Source organism: Pisolithus orientalis, assembly GCF_024613125.1.
Source record: "Pisolithus orientalis strain OTSU chromosome Unknown F5J12scaffold_3, whole genome shotgun sequence".
NCBI classification, from domain to species: domain Eukaryota; kingdom Fungi; phylum Basidiomycota; class Agaricomycetes; order Boletales; family Pisolithaceae; genus Pisolithus; species Pisolithus orientalis.
The window spans coordinates 596,940-617,412 of record NW_026260784.1 but is presented as its reverse complement, the minus strand read 5'-3'; the positions used below and the strand labels follow the sequence as shown (position 1 = coordinate 617,412).

General features: G+C 50.7%; 6 protein-coding genes across 6 annotated transcripts; 1 reads left to right on the top strand and 5 right to left on the bottom strand.

The window, feature by feature from the left end:
- Nucleotides 1–38: 38 nt before the first annotated feature.
- Nucleotides 39–6,159, bottom strand: F5J12DRAFT_903003 (uncharacterized protein; the record flags this gene model as incomplete). The annotated part of the gene is made up of 29 exons (XM_051748348.1): nucleotides 39–66; nucleotides 117–183; nucleotides 238–472; nucleotides 533–637; nucleotides 688–1,175; nucleotides 1,316–1,581; nucleotides 1,637–1,758; nucleotides 1,811–1,828; nucleotides 1,878–1,952; nucleotides 2,000–2,086; nucleotides 2,139–2,298; nucleotides 2,359–2,404; nucleotides 2,463–2,637; nucleotides 2,772–2,926; nucleotides 2,981–3,051; nucleotides 3,105–3,172; nucleotides 3,227–3,320; nucleotides 3,370–3,408; nucleotides 3,458–3,554; nucleotides 3,602–3,683; nucleotides 3,744–3,872; nucleotides 3,932–4,066; nucleotides 4,248–4,460; nucleotides 4,511–4,602; nucleotides 4,634–4,739; nucleotides 4,791–4,912; nucleotides 5,008–5,257; nucleotides 5,286–5,435; nucleotides 5,464–6,159. 29 exons carry the CDS (start codon nucleotides 6,157–6,159, stop codon nucleotides 39–41), a joined length of 4,371 nt encoding a protein of 1,456 aa, XP_051604119.1.
- Nucleotides 6,160–6,509: 350 nt separating this feature from the next.
- Nucleotides 6,510–8,110, bottom strand: F5J12DRAFT_713234 (FAD binding domain-containing protein; the record flags this gene model as incomplete). The annotated part of the gene is made up of 2 exons (XM_051740821.1): nucleotides 6,510–7,352; nucleotides 7,403–8,110. The coding sequence occupies 2 exons, from the start codon at nucleotides 8,108–8,110 to the stop codon at nucleotides 6,510–6,512; spliced, it is 1,551 nt and encodes a 516-aa protein (XP_051604118.1).
- A 165-nt stretch (nucleotides 8,111–8,275) lies between these two features.
- Nucleotides 8,276–9,690, bottom strand: F5J12DRAFT_953828 (uncharacterized protein; the record flags this gene model as incomplete). The annotated part of the gene is made up of 5 exons (XM_051749840.1): nucleotides 9,257–9,690; nucleotides 9,064–9,156; nucleotides 8,721–8,991; nucleotides 8,450–8,658; nucleotides 8,276–8,393 (listed from the first exon to the last, which is right to left on the bottom strand). The coding sequence occupies exons 1-5, from the start codon at nucleotides 9,475–9,477 to the stop codon at nucleotides 8,276–8,278; spliced, it is 912 nt and encodes a 303-aa protein (XP_051604117.1). The 5' UTR covers nucleotides 9,478–9,690.
- Nucleotides 9,522–11,531, bottom strand: F5J12DRAFT_910103 (uncharacterized protein). Its single transcript, XM_051749015.1, has 2 exons — nucleotides 11,054–11,531; nucleotides 9,522–10,994 (listed from the first exon to the last, which is right to left on the bottom strand). The coding sequence occupies exons 1-2, from the start codon at nucleotides 11,179–11,181 to the stop codon at nucleotides 9,698–9,700; spliced, it is 1,425 nt and encodes a 474-aa protein (XP_051604116.1). The 5' UTR covers nucleotides 11,182–11,531; the 3' UTR covers nucleotides 9,522–9,697.
- An 84-nt stretch (nucleotides 11,532–11,615) lies between these two features.
- On the bottom strand, nucleotides 11,616–14,632 carry F5J12DRAFT_801095 (uncharacterized protein). Its single transcript, XM_051744353.1, has 18 exons — nucleotides 14,116–14,632; nucleotides 14,009–14,063; nucleotides 13,937–13,951; nucleotides 13,861–13,887; nucleotides 13,763–13,811; nucleotides 13,397–13,712; nucleotides 13,219–13,345; nucleotides 13,153–13,167; nucleotides 13,081–13,103; nucleotides 13,006–13,029; nucleotides 12,871–12,950; nucleotides 12,790–12,823; nucleotides 12,610–12,739; nucleotides 12,351–12,549; nucleotides 12,272–12,295; nucleotides 12,153–12,222; nucleotides 11,887–12,102; nucleotides 11,616–11,817 (listed from the first exon to the last, which is right to left on the bottom strand). Exons 1-18 carry the CDS (start codon nucleotides 14,278–14,280, stop codon nucleotides 11,677–11,679), a joined length of 1,710 nt encoding a protein of 569 aa, XP_051604115.1. The 5' UTR covers nucleotides 14,281–14,632; the 3' UTR covers nucleotides 11,616–11,676.
- Nucleotides 14,633–14,746: 114 nt separating this feature from the next.
- Nucleotides 14,747–19,346, top strand: F5J12DRAFT_296247 (uncharacterized protein). The gene is made up of 23 exons (XM_051738783.1): nucleotides 14,747–15,083; nucleotides 15,142–15,308; nucleotides 15,356–15,426; nucleotides 15,482–15,543; nucleotides 15,603–15,751; nucleotides 15,802–15,984; nucleotides 16,036–16,140; nucleotides 16,193–16,247; nucleotides 16,299–16,502; nucleotides 16,565–16,617; nucleotides 16,677–16,786; nucleotides 16,854–17,043; nucleotides 17,101–17,329; nucleotides 17,385–17,409; nucleotides 17,463–17,544; nucleotides 17,598–17,672; nucleotides 17,723–17,869; nucleotides 17,932–18,015; nucleotides 18,085–18,273; nucleotides 18,336–18,419; nucleotides 18,491–18,588; nucleotides 18,668–18,854; nucleotides 18,919–19,346. Exons 1-23 carry the CDS (start codon nucleotides 14,786–14,788, stop codon nucleotides 19,213–19,215), a joined length of 3,144 nt encoding a protein of 1,047 aa, XP_051604114.1. The 5' UTR covers nucleotides 14,747–14,785; the 3' UTR covers nucleotides 19,216–19,346.
- The last annotated feature ends 1,127 nt before the right edge of the window (nucleotides 19,347–20,473 follow it).

Below are 20,473 nucleotides of genomic sequence, written 5' to 3'. Positions count from 1 at the left end.
TATGCTCGTTCCGTCGTCGTACGGTAGGGCTTATATTCTTAATCGTAGATCGGAAGAGGTAACAGCCTGACGTCTGCTCAGCAATCTGCTCAGCCGCACTCAAAAGATCATCCTACCTGTCGGCATTAAAAATGAAATTATTTGCTTTGTCTTCACTCTCCAAAAATCGCGACGGATAGATCACTGTCGGGTAATGAACTCCAACTCCAAGGCAGCGTTAGCCTGCACCAGGCTTACCTAGGTGTCCACGCGTCTCCTTCAGTAAATTCTCCATCGCCTCCAACTCCGCTCTGTCAAAGGGCCCCACACCATAGCGTTGGGGTTTCACTTTCGGAAGCTCTCTATCGCTGGAGTCCCCTTCCCTTCCCTGCGCACCTTCTTTGGTCCCCTGGACATTGTCAGAAGTCGACCGATCTTCCCTTGTCCCAGAGTGCGCCCGTGAAGCGGGCGCAACAGATGGACTGTCCTTGCGCTACCACAGTAGTGATTCAGTTCTAGCCAACTGACCAAAGAAAAAGGAGTAGACTCTCACGGGCTTCCAGAAACGTTCGTGGTGTGCAACGAACTCCGTGTATTGCTTCCACGTGGATATCGTGTCGTCCGGTACCGTATGGAATACTTTGCGATAAATCTCCGTCTGACGGCTCTGTCAGCACACTGCAATGACGCGATTTGGATTGATCTCACATTATGCACAGCGCACGCAACCCACACGTTCTTCCAGAACTTATCACAGATCGGATCCTCAAAGTAATCAGGAGCGATATGAGGAGCAGGTGTAGGCAAAGTCCACGTTTTATTCCCCAGTGTCCCTGCAAGATGCTTTTGCGAGTTCGATCGGCCACGAGGGGCATGCTGCTCCTCTTCACTGGCACCTTTAGTCCCTGAGTGCATATGTGGCACCGCATCGTCCGTAAGAGCACTCTTCGAGGCGTTTGTTGGCGCCGCATAGGCCTGGTCATCTGAGATGTGTGCCTCAGGCGGGTCATCACCACCCATCTCGGGTTGGTCACGTTTCACCAAATTCTCTCCGAGAGGCGAAGACTCCGCTTGGGCGGACGGAGGCCGACCCTCGTTAATGGTCTGTTCCTCTAGCGTCGGTACTACCGCACTAGCAAAGCCTGGTACCTGCTCTCCTTCAGGAGTGAAAGTCGTGCGTTCCTCTCGCAACGCCTCTGGCTTCGCAGCCTCGGCAAAGTGCTTTGGCGCCTCCGGTAAAACCATGTGCTCTGCCATACCTCCCGCAGCTGCCATCCCTTCAAGACGGGTGCGTCAGTTTTACACTTGCTTATACAGGGGGACGCCACAAACGAACCTTGCTTTAATTCCTCCGCCACATCTTCCAGCACATTCTGTGAAGGTTCTCCATGAGATGATTCTGTTTGTTTCTGCCCCTCGTCTACTTTTTCATGAGGGTCACATGCCTCCTGTGCCTCCTCAGGCTTACGTGGCTGACGCTGACTTGGTGCATGTTCCTCCTCGGATAGAGCGTCAACGTCAACTCCAGCATGCTCCCGCATAAGGCGGACGCGCAGCGAGTGAGCGAAGCGTCCAACTTGGAACGGGCGTCCTGCCATCGTGCTAGGGATAATTATAAATCACAAAAAAAAACTGGATGGCGAAAAGATGAACGTACCCATTGATCATGTCAGTGTCACGGATGACAGCAGCTATCTCGGAATCCCGGTCTCCCCGTTGGGAACGTTCATTGATGTTTGCACTCCCGATGATAGCTAGCCTATCGTCCACGATACATACCTTGCGGGCATATTAGAAAGAGAGAAGTTAAGCGTTGCACACTAATCAATACCTTCGCATGGACATAAACCTAAGTATAGATCAGTATCAGATCGCATTCTACAGTAGTTGTCACCCACGATCTCAGTTGTGAGAACATTATTCCGTAATTTGCCCCAGTTCCTCAACGAAAAGACCGAGATATAGTCAATGGGCTACGAGCCAGCATCAGCGCTGCCGCGGTGTAGAAACCAGTGCTTACATTGATATTCTCCTTACGGAGGCGGGCATATATGGAGTTAGGTCCACGGAAAAGGGATCTATTTTGACACTCGACAATAATCCGAACCTACCAGCGGCTCGTGAGTGATGCACCGCTTTGTACACGGTTAGAAGCCTACCGCGCTTGCGTCACCATGCTCGATGGGAAACGGGAATCCAGGGAACAAAGGAATAATGATGCAGCACCTCCAAGGAGTGCGCTCCCGGTGGGCGCGAACGATTCGTTCTACGAGTGCATCCCCAATACTGTTCTCAATCTTGACGTCGTTGACAACGGTGCTTCCGCCCCGATAGATGTCAGTATATTTCCATGCAGATAACGAGAGGCAGGAAACTCACGATGTGATAAAGAACTGGTTTTCTATGTACACAAAATGCTCGGATGCTGAGATCGCTGTAGTGTTTGAGGAAAAAAGTCGTTTGAAAAAGAAACCAGCACACACCGTGCACGTATGCAATTTGAATAGAATGCTCAACCCGATCTGGTGTGCCAAGTGACCATGGCCCAGCAGAACGGCAGATCTGCATTTCACAGGTCCCAGTCAAACCCAGCGCAGCAAGTTCGGTCTGCTTGAATTCAGGAGGAGGTAGGAGGAATGGCATCGGCTTCGAGTGGTTCTGCAACTCGAATCAGAGATATGCAGTCGCAGTAGGACGATGAATAATACTTTGATCCTAAGCAGATAGTTCCACCTGTCGATGGTCAGCTTAGAGCACCCTTTACGTCCATGAAGATATATATACCTTTGCACGAAATGCCTAGCAAGATCTCGTGCTGGTTGCCCAACAATCTGCATTCCAACATCGTGCCATGGCATTCGGGGAACCTTCGACCGATCGTACATATTTTCATCGGGTTTATTCAATGTATGAAAGTCAATGACTCGCGGATTGCTGTAGTCCTTGCCTACGCGTTTAATTTCGTTAGTGTCGAACCAACAAAACACGGAGGTAGACTTGCCAGGCCAAATTTCAACTTTGTTTGGGTTCAACCCAGCATCGTCTACAAGGGCGTGCTGAGGGGTATCCCACCTGGCGGGATGTCACTTGAGGAATATCTTTATTGCTAACTGCATGCTACGTACCTCCCAAAGCAAAGATCAATACCACCTACAAACGCGATAGTTTGATCAATCACACAAAGCTTCTCATGCTAGATGAGCAGTTATTTGCCAGGAGCACATCAGACAGATACCCGTCGACTCACATGAGCCCAATAGAACGTTCCAGTTTGAAAGTGAGATGGTGAACGCTGAATCATAATATTGTGATGAAGTGAAGTTAGTTTTTGCTTCGTATAACTAAACAGGCAAGTCAGCATTAAATCATGGAGGCAGTTGAGCCACGGACTTGCTGTCTGTTGGAGTGGTTCTGCTCGATACTTCCTGGCTGATCATCGTTGAATGCCTAAGACGACCGCCGGATGTACGATACCTACTATATGATGATAAAGATTTTGACACCTTCCTTTGCCTTTCGCTCCAGAATGTTGTCCAGACGGTACTTCAGTTTGTTCGGACGACGTAGCTCGAGCTCTTCGGCATATCAGAAAGTAGCCACATTTACACATTACCTCACGTACCCGGCGAAAGCCACCAATCATGGATGTAAATCGTCTCTCTTGCCATCATAAGGGCCCTAGAAAGATTCCACATGTAGTCGCGCTTAACGCATGAAGTTAAGGTAAGTTCCCCTAAACGAACCACAGGACATAAGTAACTCACCCCATCAACGAGCCACTGCGCAGCCACGTTCGTCCGTACAGGGGCGAAACTATCAAACCTATTCTTTGCCACCCAAGGGGAAAACCTGGAAGCTTTCTGCAGTGCCGTGATCCATTGCAACATCTGACGCTGTCCTCAAACACGTGCATCAGTCTAGTTCATATAATATTACAGTGCAATTGGCTCACTTCATTACGCGCAGTCAATTTCAATTTCATCTGCGAATTTTGGACGTAAAATGTGTGCTTAGATACGTCTTGTGGCCGTTTCCCTCCCTGCCCCTTCTCCTCGATCGTGGGCTGCGCGTCCCTAGTCCTCCGCATCTGTGCTGAGAGGGTCCCGATTCGTGGAGGGGTCGACCATCGGTGATCGCATAGATGGAGAAACACCAGAGCCGATCGACAGTCCGGCATCATACCACCCGTCCGATTGCCTATTGGAGCTGCGCTTTTCCACAATTTCGGCAGTCAAGTTGGGAGGAGGGTGATGTCCAAAACAAAACACGCGTGACAACTGGCTCTTGCAGGATTCCATGAAAGAAGGACATTTTGCCTCATGTTCCGGAACAGTGCGGACAACCTCCCGGGCGGTATGGTTTCCATGGGCATTATCATCTGATGATTCATGCCGGAGAAGATGAAAGCCCTTTCGGTAGTAACGCACAGGTTGAATGATGAGGAAGTCGGAGTCTAGCAGGAAGACGTCCCAAACTACCGTCTAGCAAGGGATATCAGAGGAAGATTTCAAAAAATTATGAACACGCGTACCTCCCCAGGGTCCTCGACTATGACTATACTACTCTCTCGGACAGCACACCAGCGCAATTCTTTACGCGCCTTTCGGCCTAATGACTTGCGCCCTATGTTTACTCCATTTCCCGCCATACCGACTGCGCAGGAAGCCGCCTTTGTATTGCAAGCCCGTCGGAGACAGGGCTATGAACAGGGCACTCATCTCCAAGAAACCTGCCAACCTATTGGCAGACGGATGCCACATCTTGCATCAATGTGTTAAGGCCGATCAGGTAACGTGTTGAACATCACTTACCACGGCGCGGATGAGACGGAGTAGATAGTTCTCCAAAGCTTCACGCTGTAACCGGGCAAAGTCGGCACTGCTAACCGCATTCCTGTTGCTCTCACGCATGAGGAACTTGAGATATGGGAAACCTGACATATTCGCGTCGTTAGTTGTCAAAGAGCGACCCAGGGATAGACTACTACGAACTAGGTTAGGGGAAACTCTGGCAATGTGTCCTTGTTACCGCTGAAAGTGTTCGATACCTTATAATGCGTATGCAAGGAAACAAAGTCACGGAGTTGTCGATAGATGACCCATCGAATAGCACCGTTCGCGTATTCGCACTCTATGCGGAACACTGCTTTCTGCGAGTGTAGTGGATGTAAACTATCACTGATACGAAGACGAACACGGTGGAGAAGGACCGGAATGCGACGGTGACCCTTCTCGTCGCGCTCCAACCACAACTTGAGCATGATAGCAGAGAGGACAGCCTGTAATCAATTCATCCGTAACGTTTACCTCCGGAGAAACCACAGAATGTGTCGGTTCAGGAGAGGACGGAGTATGATGTACCATTGGTGCCATGAGTAACCAGCACCTTTGCCCACCTGTCGGAACTCTGCTTCTTTCCACACTCGGGAGCAAGAGTTTCGGGTCCTTCAAGCTGTTCTGAAGCGATATGCTCCTTGCCCGTTACTGTATGCTGTTGATCATGCGCCTGCTTTTCCCGGCCATCGTCCTGTTGTAAAGGGGCTCGTTCATCGATAGGGGGTTTCTCTTTCTCCTTCCCTTTACTCTTCGCGGAAGGCTCCTGCAACCGTCGGAATGGCGTCCAACTATCGCTCATAGTTTTTCTCTTGTCCCGGTTGACACCGTTTCTTCCGCGTATCCTTTCTTCGGAATCGGAGTTATGTAATTCCAGAGGATCGCGGAATGACGCAAATCGGTGCGGATCAGGATGGGAGGGAATCCCAGCACCATCACTTTCATAGATATCTGCGCTGTCTGGATCATCATAACGTGGAATCATCATCTGCGACATGGCAGGGGAATAAGCTGGGGTAAAGTGATACGAAAGTGACCGTGGGGGGCCTGTCCGAGCGGAAGGGGTATCCGGTAAGGAGAGTCCGGGTAATCCAGGAGACACTCCGGTTGGGGAGGGTAACATAAAAGCCTGTGGTGAGACATGTCCGTTGCTCCTTGACCGTGATGGCATAGCGTCTAAGCTATAGCAGCGATCATGAACGCGCATGCTACCGTTTCGTGCAACGGGTTCCCGGGTTTCGTTAGCGTTTTGGTATGAGGTATCGGTGAGTGCCGTGGCTATGACGTCTGCAAAACTCCCATTCAAAGCACCAGGATGGGGAATCTTCGGAGGCTCGTCGAGCGCCATGACCCAACCACGTCGCGCTGGGGCAAGTTACAGTGAATGAGCCGTCTCCCGTTCCAACAGACCTGCAAACGAAAAAGGACACATGGTGAGAGGTCAGCTAGTGGAGAAAACCAGCACTACACCACACACCACGACCGGTTGCAATGAACGCTGGCACGGAGGTTCGGGTGGGAAGACTCTCAGCAAGCAATCGGCTAACCGAGATTTAAAACCAATTTAAAACAGTTGCTCCCATGACGTAATCTTCAATCCGACCATCTCACCGGCTTCTCTTCTTTCATGCGCGCTGGCACCGTGAGTGCAATTAAATGTATTAGGACTGCCCCCCCTTCATACCGGCTACCGCGAGGTTAGTTGATTATTTCTCTTGCTCGCTTCGCAGCTCGCAGCCCCGCCTTTCTACCAAACACAGTCCCGGCGGTCAATCCGCTAGCGCCGGGATAATTGCTGTAGTACAGATTTCCGACCAACTCTCCTGTGCAGAACAAACCTGGTATAGGCTGACCCACTTCCGACAGCACTCCAGCAGTCTCCGGATCGATTGCTAACCCTCCAAAGGTGAATGTGATCCCACAGGCCACCTTCACAGCAAGAAAAGGTGCTGTATCGACTGGCATTGCCCAATTGGACTTCGGCACAGCGAGTGACTTGGTTGAAGACTGCGTGGACAGACCGTCCTTGACCGCAGGGTCCCATCGTAGGTTCGGATTCTCCAACCGGTATTGAGAAACCGCTGAATTGTACTCCCCGACGGTCTCTAGAAATCTAGCGTTGTCACGAAGGCCGTGTTTCATCATCTGGTCAGCGAGTTCTTCGATGCTCGACGCTATAATTTTCTCTACGACGCCGTCACCATACTCCTCCTTTCGGAGAAAAGGTGTCATGTTTGCATCCCACACCTGAAAGGCGAAACCTTCTGGCTGGGAAAGAATCGCCTTCCCACACCTCGCGTAGGTATAATTCCGGAAATCTTCCCCTTCATCAACAAACCGCCCGCCGTCGATATTAACCATGATGCCCAGCGGATACCCATTCTTTGTCAATTGGTTGTTTAGCTTCCGGTCGCCAGCATCAGCTGACGCGTTGGCATCCCAGCAAGTGCTGTGGCAGCCAAGCCAGTCGCCGACCAGTTTGGCACCTACAGCTTGTGCCATACTAATACCGTCTCCAGTATTAAAAGGCGTTCCTCTAACCTGATTAGTCCCCATAAGAGTGAACTGTGAGTCAGCAGAGAAAAACGTACCCGTGCTTTTTCCCAGCCAGCTCCCATATTTTTCATACGCAACTCAACACTTGCTTCATACCCACCACATGCCAGTATGACAGATGGTGCCCCTAGCGAAACTTCTTGTCCATCTTTGCGAACAACTACCCCAGTCACCTCTCCACGTTCATATATGAGTTGCACTGCTGGAGTATTGAACCATATATTCACCCCCGCCTTCTTCAATGCCTCCATATCAGCATCGATCAAACCCTTACCCCCACCCTCAACACTCAAGGCAACTCCTCCCCAAAACTTTTGCCTTCCGTCTACTTCATATGCCTGCCTATGGAACGACAGCATAAACGGGACATCTACCACTCTCGCTAGCCACTCGATTGCGTCCCTCGAATGGTGAACCATAGTCTCGACGAGCACAGCATCCGGTTTGTTATCCCCTAAGCACATGATGTCACCGAAAAAGTCGTCGAGAGAGTACGGCTCGACATCGATCTTCTGAGCTTGTTCCGGCGTGACGTTCCGCACGATGGAGAGGAGATCTGGTAGGCCATCGTGTAGTGTGCGGAATGCGCCGGCCGTAAAATAGCTATTTCCTCCCACCCACTCTTCAGGCGCTTTTTCGACAATCAAGACATTCTTGCATCCAGATTCAGCCGTTGCAAGTGCCGCCGAAGCGCCTGCATGACCACCACCGACAACTACGCAGTCGAAGTCGGTAAGTTTCATGGGACTTTCAGAGAAGGTAGATAATTGGTGAACGCAAATCTTGCTGCTGAGTCATGAGGTCTGTGATCATCATCCATGGAGCACATAACGATAAACTGGTTGTTATTCGGGTCCACGGTCTCATCATGGGAATGGACAACTACAAGGTAACAGTTTCTGGTGAATTTAAACCCTAGCAGGGTTAACAGCCACATAACCGCCATCTATCACAATCTCCTGTCCATTCATGTAACCTGCGGCGGGAGATGCAAGATATACCGCTGTCCCTGCCATCTCCGTCGCGCTGGAATGTTCTCAGTGGCCGCATACCAATCACGATGGAGGGAGGGCTGTACTCACGACCCTGGCCGCTTCGCTGGCACCGATATTACCGGCATACCAACCGCGTCCGTTGCCTGCTCTCCGTCTATGACGTCATGGGTCATCTCGCTCTCGTACACGCCGGGCGCAATGGCATTCACTCGGACTGGGATACCCTTGAGCGCGAACTCGGTGGCAAGCATCTTCGTAATGTGTGATGCGGCGGCCTTAGCACTGTTATAGGCGAACTAGATAATACCCCGCGGGGAGCAAGTCAGCTACTGTTTGGTCAGGTATGCGGTCAACTCACGTGTCGCTGGGCGAGCTTGATTAAGCCGCTGATACTGGTAACGTTGATTACACTCGACGTGAATCCAGTTCTGTCGTGAGACCCTTTCTCGAGAAGGCCGAGGAACGCCACGGTAACAAAGTAGGTCGAGAACGCGTTGATTGCATACAAACTAGACCATTCTTCGAAGGATTCTTGTCCAAAGAGGTACTTGCCAAGTTCGTCTGCGTTCTTCGGTGACCTGGGCGTGGGCTTATTGAGTTCCGGTGACCTGGGACCCGACTGTCCCGCACTGCAATATATGCATAGGTACGTAGCACGCCGTCAGCTACTGTCGCTCGTGGAATAGAAGAATATATCGGACTTGTTCACGAGGATATGCAGCTTGCCTTCATCCCTTGTCAACTTATCCACGACGGCTTGTATATCTTCCTTGTCCGTGACATCCATCCCTACGCTGAGCAATACCGTCCACGGCATCATGATTGCCACCACGACCATATCAACAATGTCAATACTGCGCAGGGACAGAGTAAACACGATGGGGCCAAGCTCACGCGATCATGCTTCCCACCAAATCGCCCTTCTTCTGGTTCCACTCGTTGACGACGCGATCTAAGACTTCAACTCGCCTGCCGGTGATATACACGCGCGCACCATTGGCCGCCAGGCCTTGTGCGATCATCAGACCGATGCCGGTTCCGCCTCCTGTCACGAGGGCAACGAGGCCGTTGAGATCGTATAGCTTTTGAAGGGTAAAATCAGCTGGAGAGACCATGATCCGTACTATCTAACGTGTCCAAGTATGAACTTATACATGGAGGGATCTGATCCGTCCGGGCCGGGACATCGATTGGTCTCTTCGTCTCTATTTCTGGGATTACAAACATTAGATGGCAAGTATATACACCAAATGGGGGATTACACTAGGGAATATAATACAGAGTTCTTCCAGGACTACTTTCGATTACTCTTCGCCCAGTAGCCCCATCGAGTTATCATACACCACGAGGGTCCTCGCAAAAGTAAGGTGATCTTCCAAGCCCAAAGATTAGGGGTACATCTGCCCACCTCCCTTCGACAACAATATCCGTCAAAGGCATCCAGCATACCTGTCCAGAAAAGACATCGAAATACGGTACTGTATTGCGGCGACTACGACGGTGGGAAATACGATCCGCATGATCTGGTCCATCGTACAAATAAAGCTTCTTCAGCCTTGGAAGCGATAAGTGAGAAGCAACAGAGGTGAGTTCAGTTGGCACTTGTGCGCTTGGGCCCTCGATGCCGAGCGTAAAAGACTCGAGGTGGGGCAAAGTCACAACATCTCCATCACCAATCGGTGATCCCCCTCCAATATACAGTACTTCTCTTTCTATCATCGTCACCTTAGCTGCGAAAGAAAGCTTTAATTCCCGAAGCTGACTGGACACTTGAAGCATTGACAGCAGCTCGTTGACCGCCTTCTTCCCAGAGGTGAACCCGTGATGAGTGTAATCCAAATACCGGAGGTTACCAAACAACCCAGAGAGCCACGTCAATCGTACACCCTGAACCGTCAACCTGGTGAGTCTCGGAGAGAACCCGCCGAAAAGGGTAAACTCCTTCGTATCGTCATTTCCGGGGTATCGGAGACTGAGTGATTCTAGTCGAGGAACGGATATGGTAACCGCCCCTCTAGAATTTGCATCACGGGATGCCGGTGGCGGTTCAGGGTCCCAGATGGCTGGACTCCGAGGGCACAGCGGTCCAAGAGCGGTATTCCACAAATAAGGCATACACCCGTCGAATGATATATCGATCGATCGCGTACGTGCGAGGTGAGGTACGAGCATGTGCATCTGGAGTGCTACAGTATCGATGTCGAGCGATACAGCAGAACTAAGAGGTGAAGAAGTGATTACGATATCTAGCGTGCACGATCGAGCGCGCCGAAGACGTTCTTGCCACATGGCCAAATCGGAGCGTCGAGTGAGCGTGATACGTCTCCAGAGTGTTTGTGCGTGGAGCGCGACAGCCCTCCACGAGTGGCATACATGAGACACGAGGACGGGGAACATTACATCGTCGGATGAACCCAGCATGAAAACGTGCACGAGCAATTCAGGAGGCAATCTGTGAACGGGATGAACGGGCATGGTGGGATTTGGGCTGCGATAGAGAGAGGAAGTCATAGATGGACGTGAGTCCAACGCCGAGGAGCTCACACCCTGTGGTATCGTGACCGACGAGGCGTAAGAGCGCACATTAGTGCGATCTGTAAGACGTGATCTGCCATGATCGATGCAAGGACGACTGAAAGTTGACATATCATCAGTCCACCGTAGTCATCGAGAGACAAGATCAAAACTCACTGCTCAGGATAGACCTTGTCTCGGATGGCATTCGTGGACGAGCGGGTAAGTGTCAGCTCGCGGCGACGAGATCGCCTGAGGGTGGAGGGCATGCCCGTAGATGGGGCCCGTGTGGGCCTCGTTGACATCGCAATCGCGGTGGAAACCTCATTTATGGCTCAAACTAGACAGCTCCCGTGCCACAGGGACTGTGATGACTGCATATCGGGATGTGTGACCGCTTGAAGAGCTATCTGGGAGCCGAAGCCTTGAGACAGGACAAAAGAAGTTTCCGGGCGCTCCAGCGATTTGCGGTGCTGTGTCTGCCATTGGACAGGCAGTGACAATAGGAATTGAGACTACGGCCGTGGGCGAGTTCCGAGCATCGTTTTTGTGTCCTGGACAGCACTGGAGGCCTCGGCGAGACAAAGCAGGGAGGGCCGTTGAACGGTTCTTACCAAATTGCACCTCAGAAGTGCCATCAACAAGGGAAACTGTCGAGAGCACCCTTTACGGAGGTAATACTGACGCTCGTACTAACACTGCCCTTTTCAAGTAACACGCGACTCACACAGATAGGAGTGTGCATATTCATTATGTAGTTCCTAGATGCGAATGCGTAAACGACTTCCGTAAGGTATCCCTCATAATTTCGCTCGCTCCTTCCTTGCCCTATCACGCAAGACCCGTCTAAGTAGCTTCCCCGTTGGTGCCTTCGGAATAGCATCGATGAACTCGATGCCCCCAGCGAGTCTCTTGTAAGCTGCCTTCTTACTTGCTACGTACTGCAAGTCACACTCATCAATTTCCGGGTGCAAGCACCTATCAGGGTATCGCACAATACTTTCACATACCTGAATGATGGATTGCTTTACTTCTCCCGCAACGCGCGGGTCTTCTCGGACCCGCGCGGCAGTCTGGGGGTTCAAGACGACAAATGCCATGGGAAGCTCGCCGCTATACTCATCCGGTACACCTACAACACAAGTGTCCGTGGTATCTGGATGTTCGAGTATGCAGCCTTCCAATTCCGCGGGAGAGACTTGATAGCCTTTGACCTTCAATATTTCCTGTAATGTTGTCAGACTTCCCGGTTAGGGTTACCTAAACTTTTGCACACCTTCAGACGATCGACGACGAAGAGATGGCCAGTCTTGAGTAGTCTAACCTCGTCTCCGGTCCTGTACCAGCTGCCAGCATACCGTCTGAACTTGTAATCCACATCTGAGGCATACTCACCCATCCGAAAATGTCTCCTTGTGCCTATAAGGAAGGGTCAGTTACTGCTGCAGAAGGTTTTCGGGTCAAAGGCACGCACGCTTCGGAATCGTTGGTATACCCCAAAGCCAGCGCTGGTGACTTGATCACCAACTCGCCCAACTCACCCCAGTCAGCTAGAGAGCGATCGGGTCTCTCAACCCTGGCCGAAATACCGGGTAACAGGACACCAGAGCTGCCACTCAAGTCGGTCTTTGTCTCCAAAGGACAGAGCGCAATTGTTGATGCTTCAGTTGTGCCTATTTAAATAGGCGATCATATTCAATGACGGGCGAGTTATTGAGTTTTATAATACTTACCATAACCCTGTTCAATATGTGCACCTGGGAACAGTGGTGCAACTTGGTTCATTGTCTCACTGGCGAGCGGAGCAGCCCCTGTTTTGATGAACCGAACGGAGCTCAGGTCATACTCCCGGACCTTAGGGTACTGTGACAGACAGTGAGAAGCTGAGACTGGAGAACGAGAAGGGGACTCGCCTTGCAGATGAGGACGATCTGAGGAGGCACGAGCCTAAAATGGATGTTACGTTGGTACGACGTCGGAAAAAGGAATCTCACGGTAGATGTGTGATGCGGAACTTTTCAATGGTTCGAAGAAGGTTAACAAGGTTGAATTTGTTGATCAAGACTAGCGTCATCTGCTTCCTGTATCACCAAAATGGATACCTATCACAAGCGTCACCAGTAACTTACCCCGCAGAAAAGCATGAAATGGAGCTGTACAAAATCAGCCTATCTAACAGCCACTCGTGATAAATGAAACTCTACATTATAAGCCAATCCAAAGATATCTATAACTGTGTTATTTCGGAAACGATTAGTCACAGCCAATATACTCACGGTAAATTGGGAGGACTGGTTAGTTGGACGTCAGTCTCCACCATCTACGGTCACAAAGGAACCCACCAGCAGACGCTACGTCTCCAGGTCTGAACCTTCGTTCTTCCCATGGTACTTTGTCGTCATTAACCCTGAGATGAAAAGCTACTTGAATCGAGGTGGCGATTGGCGTGTAGTGCGATATTGCGATAACCTTAACCCCTGCCAATGAAAAATTCCGCAGTGATCGATTACCTATGCCTACCTTAGGTTTTCCGGTGGTGCCACTGGAAAGATTCACAAATGCAACTTTCGTCTTCCCTTCGCCAGGGTTCAACCTTCTCTCGGTGAAACCTGGAGGACTGGCTAAACCAAGGGTGATTAGACTCTGGACGGTGGTCGCGCCAGGAGTGCAAGACCCGCGGTCATCAAACACAAGAATACGATTGGCATCGATGCCTGTCGCTCTTGCTGCCAAGTAGGCAACGTGCACGCAGTCAGGGTGCGATATGAGTATCGCGGGTTTGACCATATTCACATGGTATACAAGCTCGTCTGTGGTGAAAGATGCGTTGGCCCCACTGGATCGCTTTTGGTGAGGGATACACGCAAGTAGAGTCTGTGCACTTACGAAATAATAGCCCCTAACCTGTGAACCGCCCACATGGCGACGGGGTAATCTAAGAGGAAGTGAACTAATATGGAACAGGCTATGACGAGACAGCGAACCAATGTGGTTTGGACTGTGTATGAGAACTGAAAGGCAGTTGCTGTGACAGTGACAAAAACCAGAGATAAGGCATACCGAGGTCATCCTCCTCTGCGAGGGAGTAGTCAGACGCCTACGATAGAGAAGGAAGCGCTCAGAAGAACTCACTTATAGCGTACTTAATTTTGAGCCCGTTTGCGAGACCATAGGTGCGAGCACGAAGCTACATAGAGTTGGCAACGAGTTGCTCATAATCACCGAGACAACTGCCATACCTCTTCCAGCCCAACTTTGTTCCCTGTCTGCCCGTCAATGAACCATGGGATGTCGTGCCTGCGAAGAGGACGGCAGGGGTGGTGGTAATCTAGAATGAATTGCGGGACTGTCAGGTCATCTGGGATGAGCGGAAGATCTTCGGCGGAAGAGACTATCTCAGCCATCCGTGGGTCTTCGTGAACGGGGGGGAAAGCTGGAAACTTATCGTGTCACGTCATGTATATATTCACCGTTGACTTGACACGTGGCGAGGAGGGAACCAATATGCCCCGAGCAGGCCCAGTGCCAGAGCTGTCCGAGTACATAAGTAATCCGTGGTGAACGCGAAAGACACGCAAAGTTTCTGGCGATCCACAGCCGTGAGGTGATCGGGGTCTTTGTTCCGTGTTCCGGCGTATGGAGCCTCTGAGTTCTGTGACACGCTTCCGCCGACTCGTCTCGCGCGATATGTGGCAACCGGGGACGAGGTTTCATGGATACCTATCATGGACGACAAGGTAGTTTCACTGATCAATACTATACCCCAAGCACTAAGTACCAAGTTCAGAGTGTTCACGTTGATCAACCAAATATATGCGGTGATCGGGGTCTTTGTCCCGTGTAAGTATGTGGACCCCGAATGTGGTGACGCGCTTCCGCCGGCGTCGGTGACCTCCTCAGGCTTGCACGATGGACGGAGTCGACGAGACACAAAGGCTGGAGAGGCTGGCTGACCTGCTGACTCAGCTCTCCTCCAATCCCTACGATGTCGCTCTCCACGCACAGCACATTTCTCTGGCCATGTCCCTGTCGGGCATGGACTCGCAGGTTCTGGAAGCACGAGAGATGGCCACCAACTATGTGGCAATGGGAGACGAGGTTTGGATACCTATCATCGACGACAAGGTAGCTTCACTGGCCATGGAGGACGGCGTTAAAATCACCGAAATCTTGGAATTGTATGAGCGTGCAGAGAGAGACTACCTATGTCTGTGCCATTGTCATTCCCCCCAAGGTATTACCCACTTACCGTTGCGGCATCACAGCAATCCCATTGTTACGCAAGCATGTAGAATTCTTGATTAACGTCCACGAGCATTTCAATGGGACCACCTTCGATTCACCGGAAGAGTTACAGGAGGTATTTACATCCGAATGGGCACGAGACGCTATCGACGAGGTAGTAGCCAAGGGTGCCGTGCACTTGACTCAAGCAAGCATCTTATTTTTTCTCCTTGCAATGTGTCTTATCCCCCACAGAGTCAGCAGCTTTGGCAGTTACAAAGGGACTGGGAACTCGACATGCTTGATAATACTCCAGTAGAGGACAGGCGCGTTTGACAGCAGTCTTTCAGTTACCCCCGTTTTCATCCCTTTTCCATACAGGGCACCTCTTGTTGGCTCTGTTCAGAATCTCATTCTCGAGCGACTGCATCAGCCACACTCAGGTTTGTGTTCCAACGGGCATGTGTCCATTTTTGAGGTTGCGAACTGGGTTTGCATATAGGACACGAAGACACTTTTCAATCGTATTCATCGTTTACGACAAAATATATGCCTGCCAACGGGTACGAAGGACTTCTCGTCGCTGCATCCAAAGTGCGTTCCCGTGCGGCAAAAGCATATGAACGCCGTGAAGGCACTGAGCTCGGACTTGTGCGTTATCGATCATTAGATGTCGAGCTTGTTTGTCAATTATTTGGTAGACTTCGCTGGATGCATATGCGCAATATATTGCTTCTGAACGACGAGCAAAGAACCCTGATGTGTTCGTATTGACGGGTGTATACGAACGTGCCGTTGCAGAGGCAGCCAAGCGTCGGTTTGCTGGAGAGGTTGGAGCGGAAGAGGCCTTGCGTTCGTTTTGGATAGGGTACCTGGATTTTTCGGTGAGTATGTTCCCCCGCGATGACTTAGCTACTCAAGTGACATCTTGGAAGAGGACACAAGGAGTCAAGGACAGCGAGATGACAACTCTGTTAGGTCGCGCAACAAGGAGCGTGCCTGGATCAGGTGAAGCTTGGGCGAGATATATTCGTCATTTGGTATGTTATGGTTCGAAGTAGTAGCTAAACGTTGATTATCTTCTCACAACAGGAAAAAGGTTTTCTTTCCGAGAACGAATCGATGGAGGAGACAGAGTCGATTTCGGGTAAGCCACAGGTTCTGCTCTTGCTATTGCGGTTTTTCACAATCCACCTAGACGCATATAGCCGAGCTCTGTCTACCAATCTTTTCACAAAACTTGGTAAAAACAGTCCAGATCGTGACCCGGAACAGATCATTCCACTCGTCCTTGCCCGAGCAAGTGCGGAGAAGCATGCTATTGAGGCAGGGCGTGCTAGCGAAGAATCGCTTGCTGACCTTGTCAAGATCGTAGTGGACGGACTGGCGATGGTAAGAGGAGGTGGGTGTTGGCAAAAAATGGGAGAAAGACAGGATTGCGATCTATATACCTTTTTTTTGTAGCTTCCAAAACGGGGGACCCGAGATTCAGACTTGAGAAATTCCTCTCCGAGTGGGTGCGCACATAAATCGCCTCGGATAAGCCCCTACGCACGATCTTTACTGACCATCGTAGTACCTGAACCTTGCTGATATGCCTGATGCAGCAGTTCAACTTTGGGCAGCCACTGCGAAGCACTACAAATCGAGTTGGGCATCCTGGGTAGCATATACGGATGTTCTGATGTGAGCACTCCCCCTATTTCTGTCTCAGTTTTATTTGTATAACCTCGAGACATTTATGCTCCTTCAGACGCACAGACCACCATGATCTTGCCCGTTCGACTTTTCAAGACGTCAGCACCAAAAATCTAGATTATCCCGAAGCGTTGTGGGATGCATGGATCAACTTCGAGTATGCACACGGGTCCTTGACGTCCCTCGAAGAGTCACTGGCACGTATCGAACGTGCAAGAACGCAGGTGGAGGCAAGGCGCATGAGGGTATGTGACCGTTTTGGTCGCTTACGTCGACTCACGATGCGCCATACGATTTTGCAGGAGGCTCAAAAAGCCTTCGAAACAGCACAAGCCCAATACGTTATGCAGCAGGAAACCGTTCCAGCTCCTACCTCTGCCGCTGTACCGAAGACTGGCAAGGTCACAGGTGCGCATGGTATCGACGAAGAAGGTATGGATGTCGACGAGATGAATTCGGGTGCTCTGGGGAAGCGTAAAGCGGACGATGACGAACCCGCCGAAACTGCCGACGGCAAACGGCAGAAACTAGGTATATTGTTTGCACGTATACGTGCTTATACTGGACGTCTGACTGTTGCGAATAGAGAAACTGCCTGTGCCGTTGAAGAGGCAAGTGAATTTAACAGTGGATCATTCACATGGTCTCAAAATTGTGCTGGTAGAGACCGGGAGAATTGTACTGTGTTCGTTGCAGACCTGCCTTCAGGAACGAACGAAGAACAGTTAAGAACGCTATTTAAGGACGTGGGTGCTCTCATCCCTAATCTGTGGATTGTATATTAATGACCATTTCTCAGTGCGGAGAGATTCGTGAAGTGAAGATTACACAACTGCCACAGGTTCTAGTGGCCACCGTCGAATTCACGACGCGGGTAAGATTTTCCAATCCTTTTTGGTACTGCCCAATTAAAATCTATGTCAGGATAGCGTCCCTGCTGCACTGACTAAAGATAAAAAACGTATTGACGGAACAGAGGTCAATGTACACCTTGCTTGGCGTTCGACGCTATACGCTACCAACTTTCCTGAGAAATGGGACGATACTTCTGTACGAGTCCTTTTTGGTCAGGTCTGTCCACCCTCCTTTTCATCGTGCTACGTCCTTGCTTAGTTCCTAAAACACGCGAACAGTATGGTCCCCTATTCGATGTACGGTGGCCAAGTAAAAAGTTCAAAACGACGCGGCGGTTCTGCTACGTGCAGTACACATCGCCGGTGCGTTTACATATGTCTACATGTTCCCTTAGGGGGGAATCCGGGTCTCACTTCTCTGCGTCACCACAGGAATCGGCGGAACGAGCGTTAGAACTACATGGCCGGGAAGTCGAACCGGAACGGACTCTCAATGTGTATGTGTCCAACCCCGAGCGCAAGAAGGGGCGGACGGACGCAGACGCGAACGAGAAGGAGGTTTACGTCGCGGGGCTCAGCAAGTTCACGACGAAGGATGACCTGCAGGGATTGTTCTCAAGGGTGCGGGTTATATTATTTGGGGGGTGACTGTTGGTCAGCTCACTCTGCTGATGTTGCTCCAGTACGGGCCTGTGAAAGACATCCGTCTTGCCGAAGACAAGAACGGCCAACTGAAAGGATTTGCTTTCATCGAATTTCAGAACGATGTAAGCCGAAAACAACTAAGCTCATCTAGCGAGTACTTTTCGCTGAGTCGTTACACTACGCTTTTGCACAGGCAGACGCTCGTTCCGCTCTTTCTGCGAATAACTACGAGTTGAAGAAACGGCGGATAGCCGTCACTCTCGCAGACATGCGTGTCCGGGCCAAGAACCGGTCAGTAGGAATTCTGTAGCGTTTTTTTTCCCCCGCTGTCTTAGGCTGAACATCATCAATACTTTCCTTGCACCTCCAGGGAGTCCTCAGACACTGGTCTTGGTCGCCGCGCTGAAGCTCGGAACCGATCTGTTCGTATTCGTAACCTACCTCCCGACGCCCAAGAAGGCCTTCTTCAGCAAGTCCTTGAGAAACTCGCAGCTGTGAAACGAGTAGAGATTCTGTTGGAAGAACGGGAGGCGATAGTCGAACTTGAGAACGCAGCGGTACGTTCCATCCTACCCCTCCCCCCGCCGTGACATTGAACGAGAGGCTTACGCTTTTCCTTAGGAAGCTGGAAAGTTGACGTTAAGAACAGAACCCATAGTATTCAAGGGCGTTAATCTGGATATCTCAGAAGAACTGCCTTCTGGCACCGCACCGGCCGGACCTCCTGTCAAAACTGGAGGTGCGATGTTCGTACCCCGTACGGCTGTTTCAAGACCTCGAGCAGGTTTGGGACGGGCACGGAAGCCGGGAATAGGTTCGGCTGCAGTGGCAGCTAATAGGGGTAGAGGACAGTCTACTGCTTCGAGTGGCGGTCAGGCGGGGAAAAGTCAGAACGATTTCAGGAAGATGTTAGGTTGACAACAGATCTCGCGGAACGCCGTTGAATGTCACATCGTCTGTATATTTTGTCACCATATTGTCCCCTCTCCTGGTCACTTCAGTCCTAAGAACGAGGACTAGTTTCAACAGGCCAAGTGTTTGGAGTGTTTGCAATGTTAGCATGTGAGACCGGGTCGGCGGGTCAGATGTTGAACAATTCGTGCCAGGACGCGTGTTTGTGAACCAATCGAACAGCGGCCCGCCGGCTCGACGTTAAAATAAATCAAAGAGTAACACAACAGGTCATCGATCAACGTTCAACGTTCAACTCCAAACCGGTATGTGGATCGTGCTGGTCAAGCGGAAGGCAACTTCGATGCGTTGTTCGTTCAGTAGATTGAATGGAGGTGAAGGTTGTTTACCACAACCCATAGACTGCTAGTTCAAACCCGAGTGCAGTTGAGGGGCACATGTCGCAATTGATGCCCTATATCCTCGTTGATGTCGTTCCACGCTGAAAAGACGAAAGAAACAGGTCTCCCAGTGTATAAACTCCGCGCGTGCGCGGCTCATAAATATGTCGATGGGTTGATGGCGTGGTCCAAAGCTACTCCTTCGCGACGACGCAGCCAACTACATGAACTGGCCCATCGAATGTGTTATCCTGGCCAGTCAGTTTCCCCTTACCCAATAATCGAATTCGGATGCCCAGGCCCGAGGGAGGTTCTGTGCCACCTTCACCTGTTTTGGTCGTCGGGCTGAGGCTCGGAACCGTTCCATTCGTACTCGTAACTTACCCCCCGGCACCCAAGAAGGCCATCTTCAGTAAGTCCTTGAGAAACTTGCAGCTTCGAAATGAGTAGAAAATTTACCAGAACTAGAAGCGATGGTCGAGCTTGGGCATGCTAGTAGCGGTCAATATATTCCATCTTGCCCTGTCCCCATTGTGACATTGAAGGAGAGGCTTACGCTTTTCCTTAGAAAGCTGGCAAGTTGACGCTAAGGACTGAACCCATCATCAGGTCCAGCAGTATACATGGATATAGCTTTACAATGTTATATAAAGCCATTACAATGGTGAACTCAAGTACGGCCAATGGAAAATCAAGGGATATCAAGGTATAAGGCCAGTAGTGATGATAGTATTCAATGGCATAAATCTGGTCATCTCAGAAGAGCTCCCCTCTGGTGCTGCACCGGCCGGACTTCCTGTCAAGACTAATTGTTTCCCGTACTGTCCTTTCAAGACCTCGAGCAGGTTTAGGATGAGCACGGAACCGGGTATAGGTTCTGCTAG

What these genes read in the sequence shown, in the direction of transcription:
- F5J12DRAFT_801095 (XM_051744353.1), bottom strand. Translation starts at nt 14,280, where the DNA reads ATGGCTGAGATAGTCTCTTCCGCCGAAGATCTTCCGCTCATCCCAGAT. An exon ending in AGATCGTCCTCATCTGCAAG is followed by an intron (nt 12,740 to 12,789) that starts GCGAGTCCCCTT and finishes TGTCTGTCACAG; the next exon opens with TACCCTAAGGTCCGGGAGTA. An exon ending in ACATATTGAACAGGGTTATG is followed by an intron (nt 12,550 to 12,609) that starts GTAAGTATTATA and finishes CTATTTAAATAG; the next exon opens with GCACAACTGAAGCATCAACA.
- F5J12DRAFT_296247 (XM_051738783.1), top strand. Translation starts at nt 14,786, where the DNA reads ATGGACGGAGTCGACGAGACACAAAGGCTGGAGAGGCTGGCTGACCTG. An exon ending in GTGCCGTGCACTTGACTCAA is followed by an intron (nt 15,309 to 15,355) that starts GCAAGCATCTTA and finishes TATCCCCCACAG; the next exon opens with AGTCAGCAGCTTTGGCAGTT. An exon ending in ACGTGCAGTACACATCGCCG is followed by an intron (nt 18,016 to 18,084) that starts GTGCGTTTACAT and finishes GCGTCACCACAG; the next exon opens with GAATCGGCGGAACGAGCGTT.
- F5J12DRAFT_910103 (XM_051749015.1), bottom strand. Translation starts at nt 11,181, where the DNA reads ATGTCAACGAGGCCCACACGGGCCCCATCTACGGGCATGCCCTCCACC. An exon ending in GACAAGGTCTATCCTGAGCA is followed by an intron (nt 10,995 to 11,053) that starts GTGAGTTTTGAT and finishes GTCAACTTTCAG; the next exon opens with TCGTCCTTGCATCGATCATG.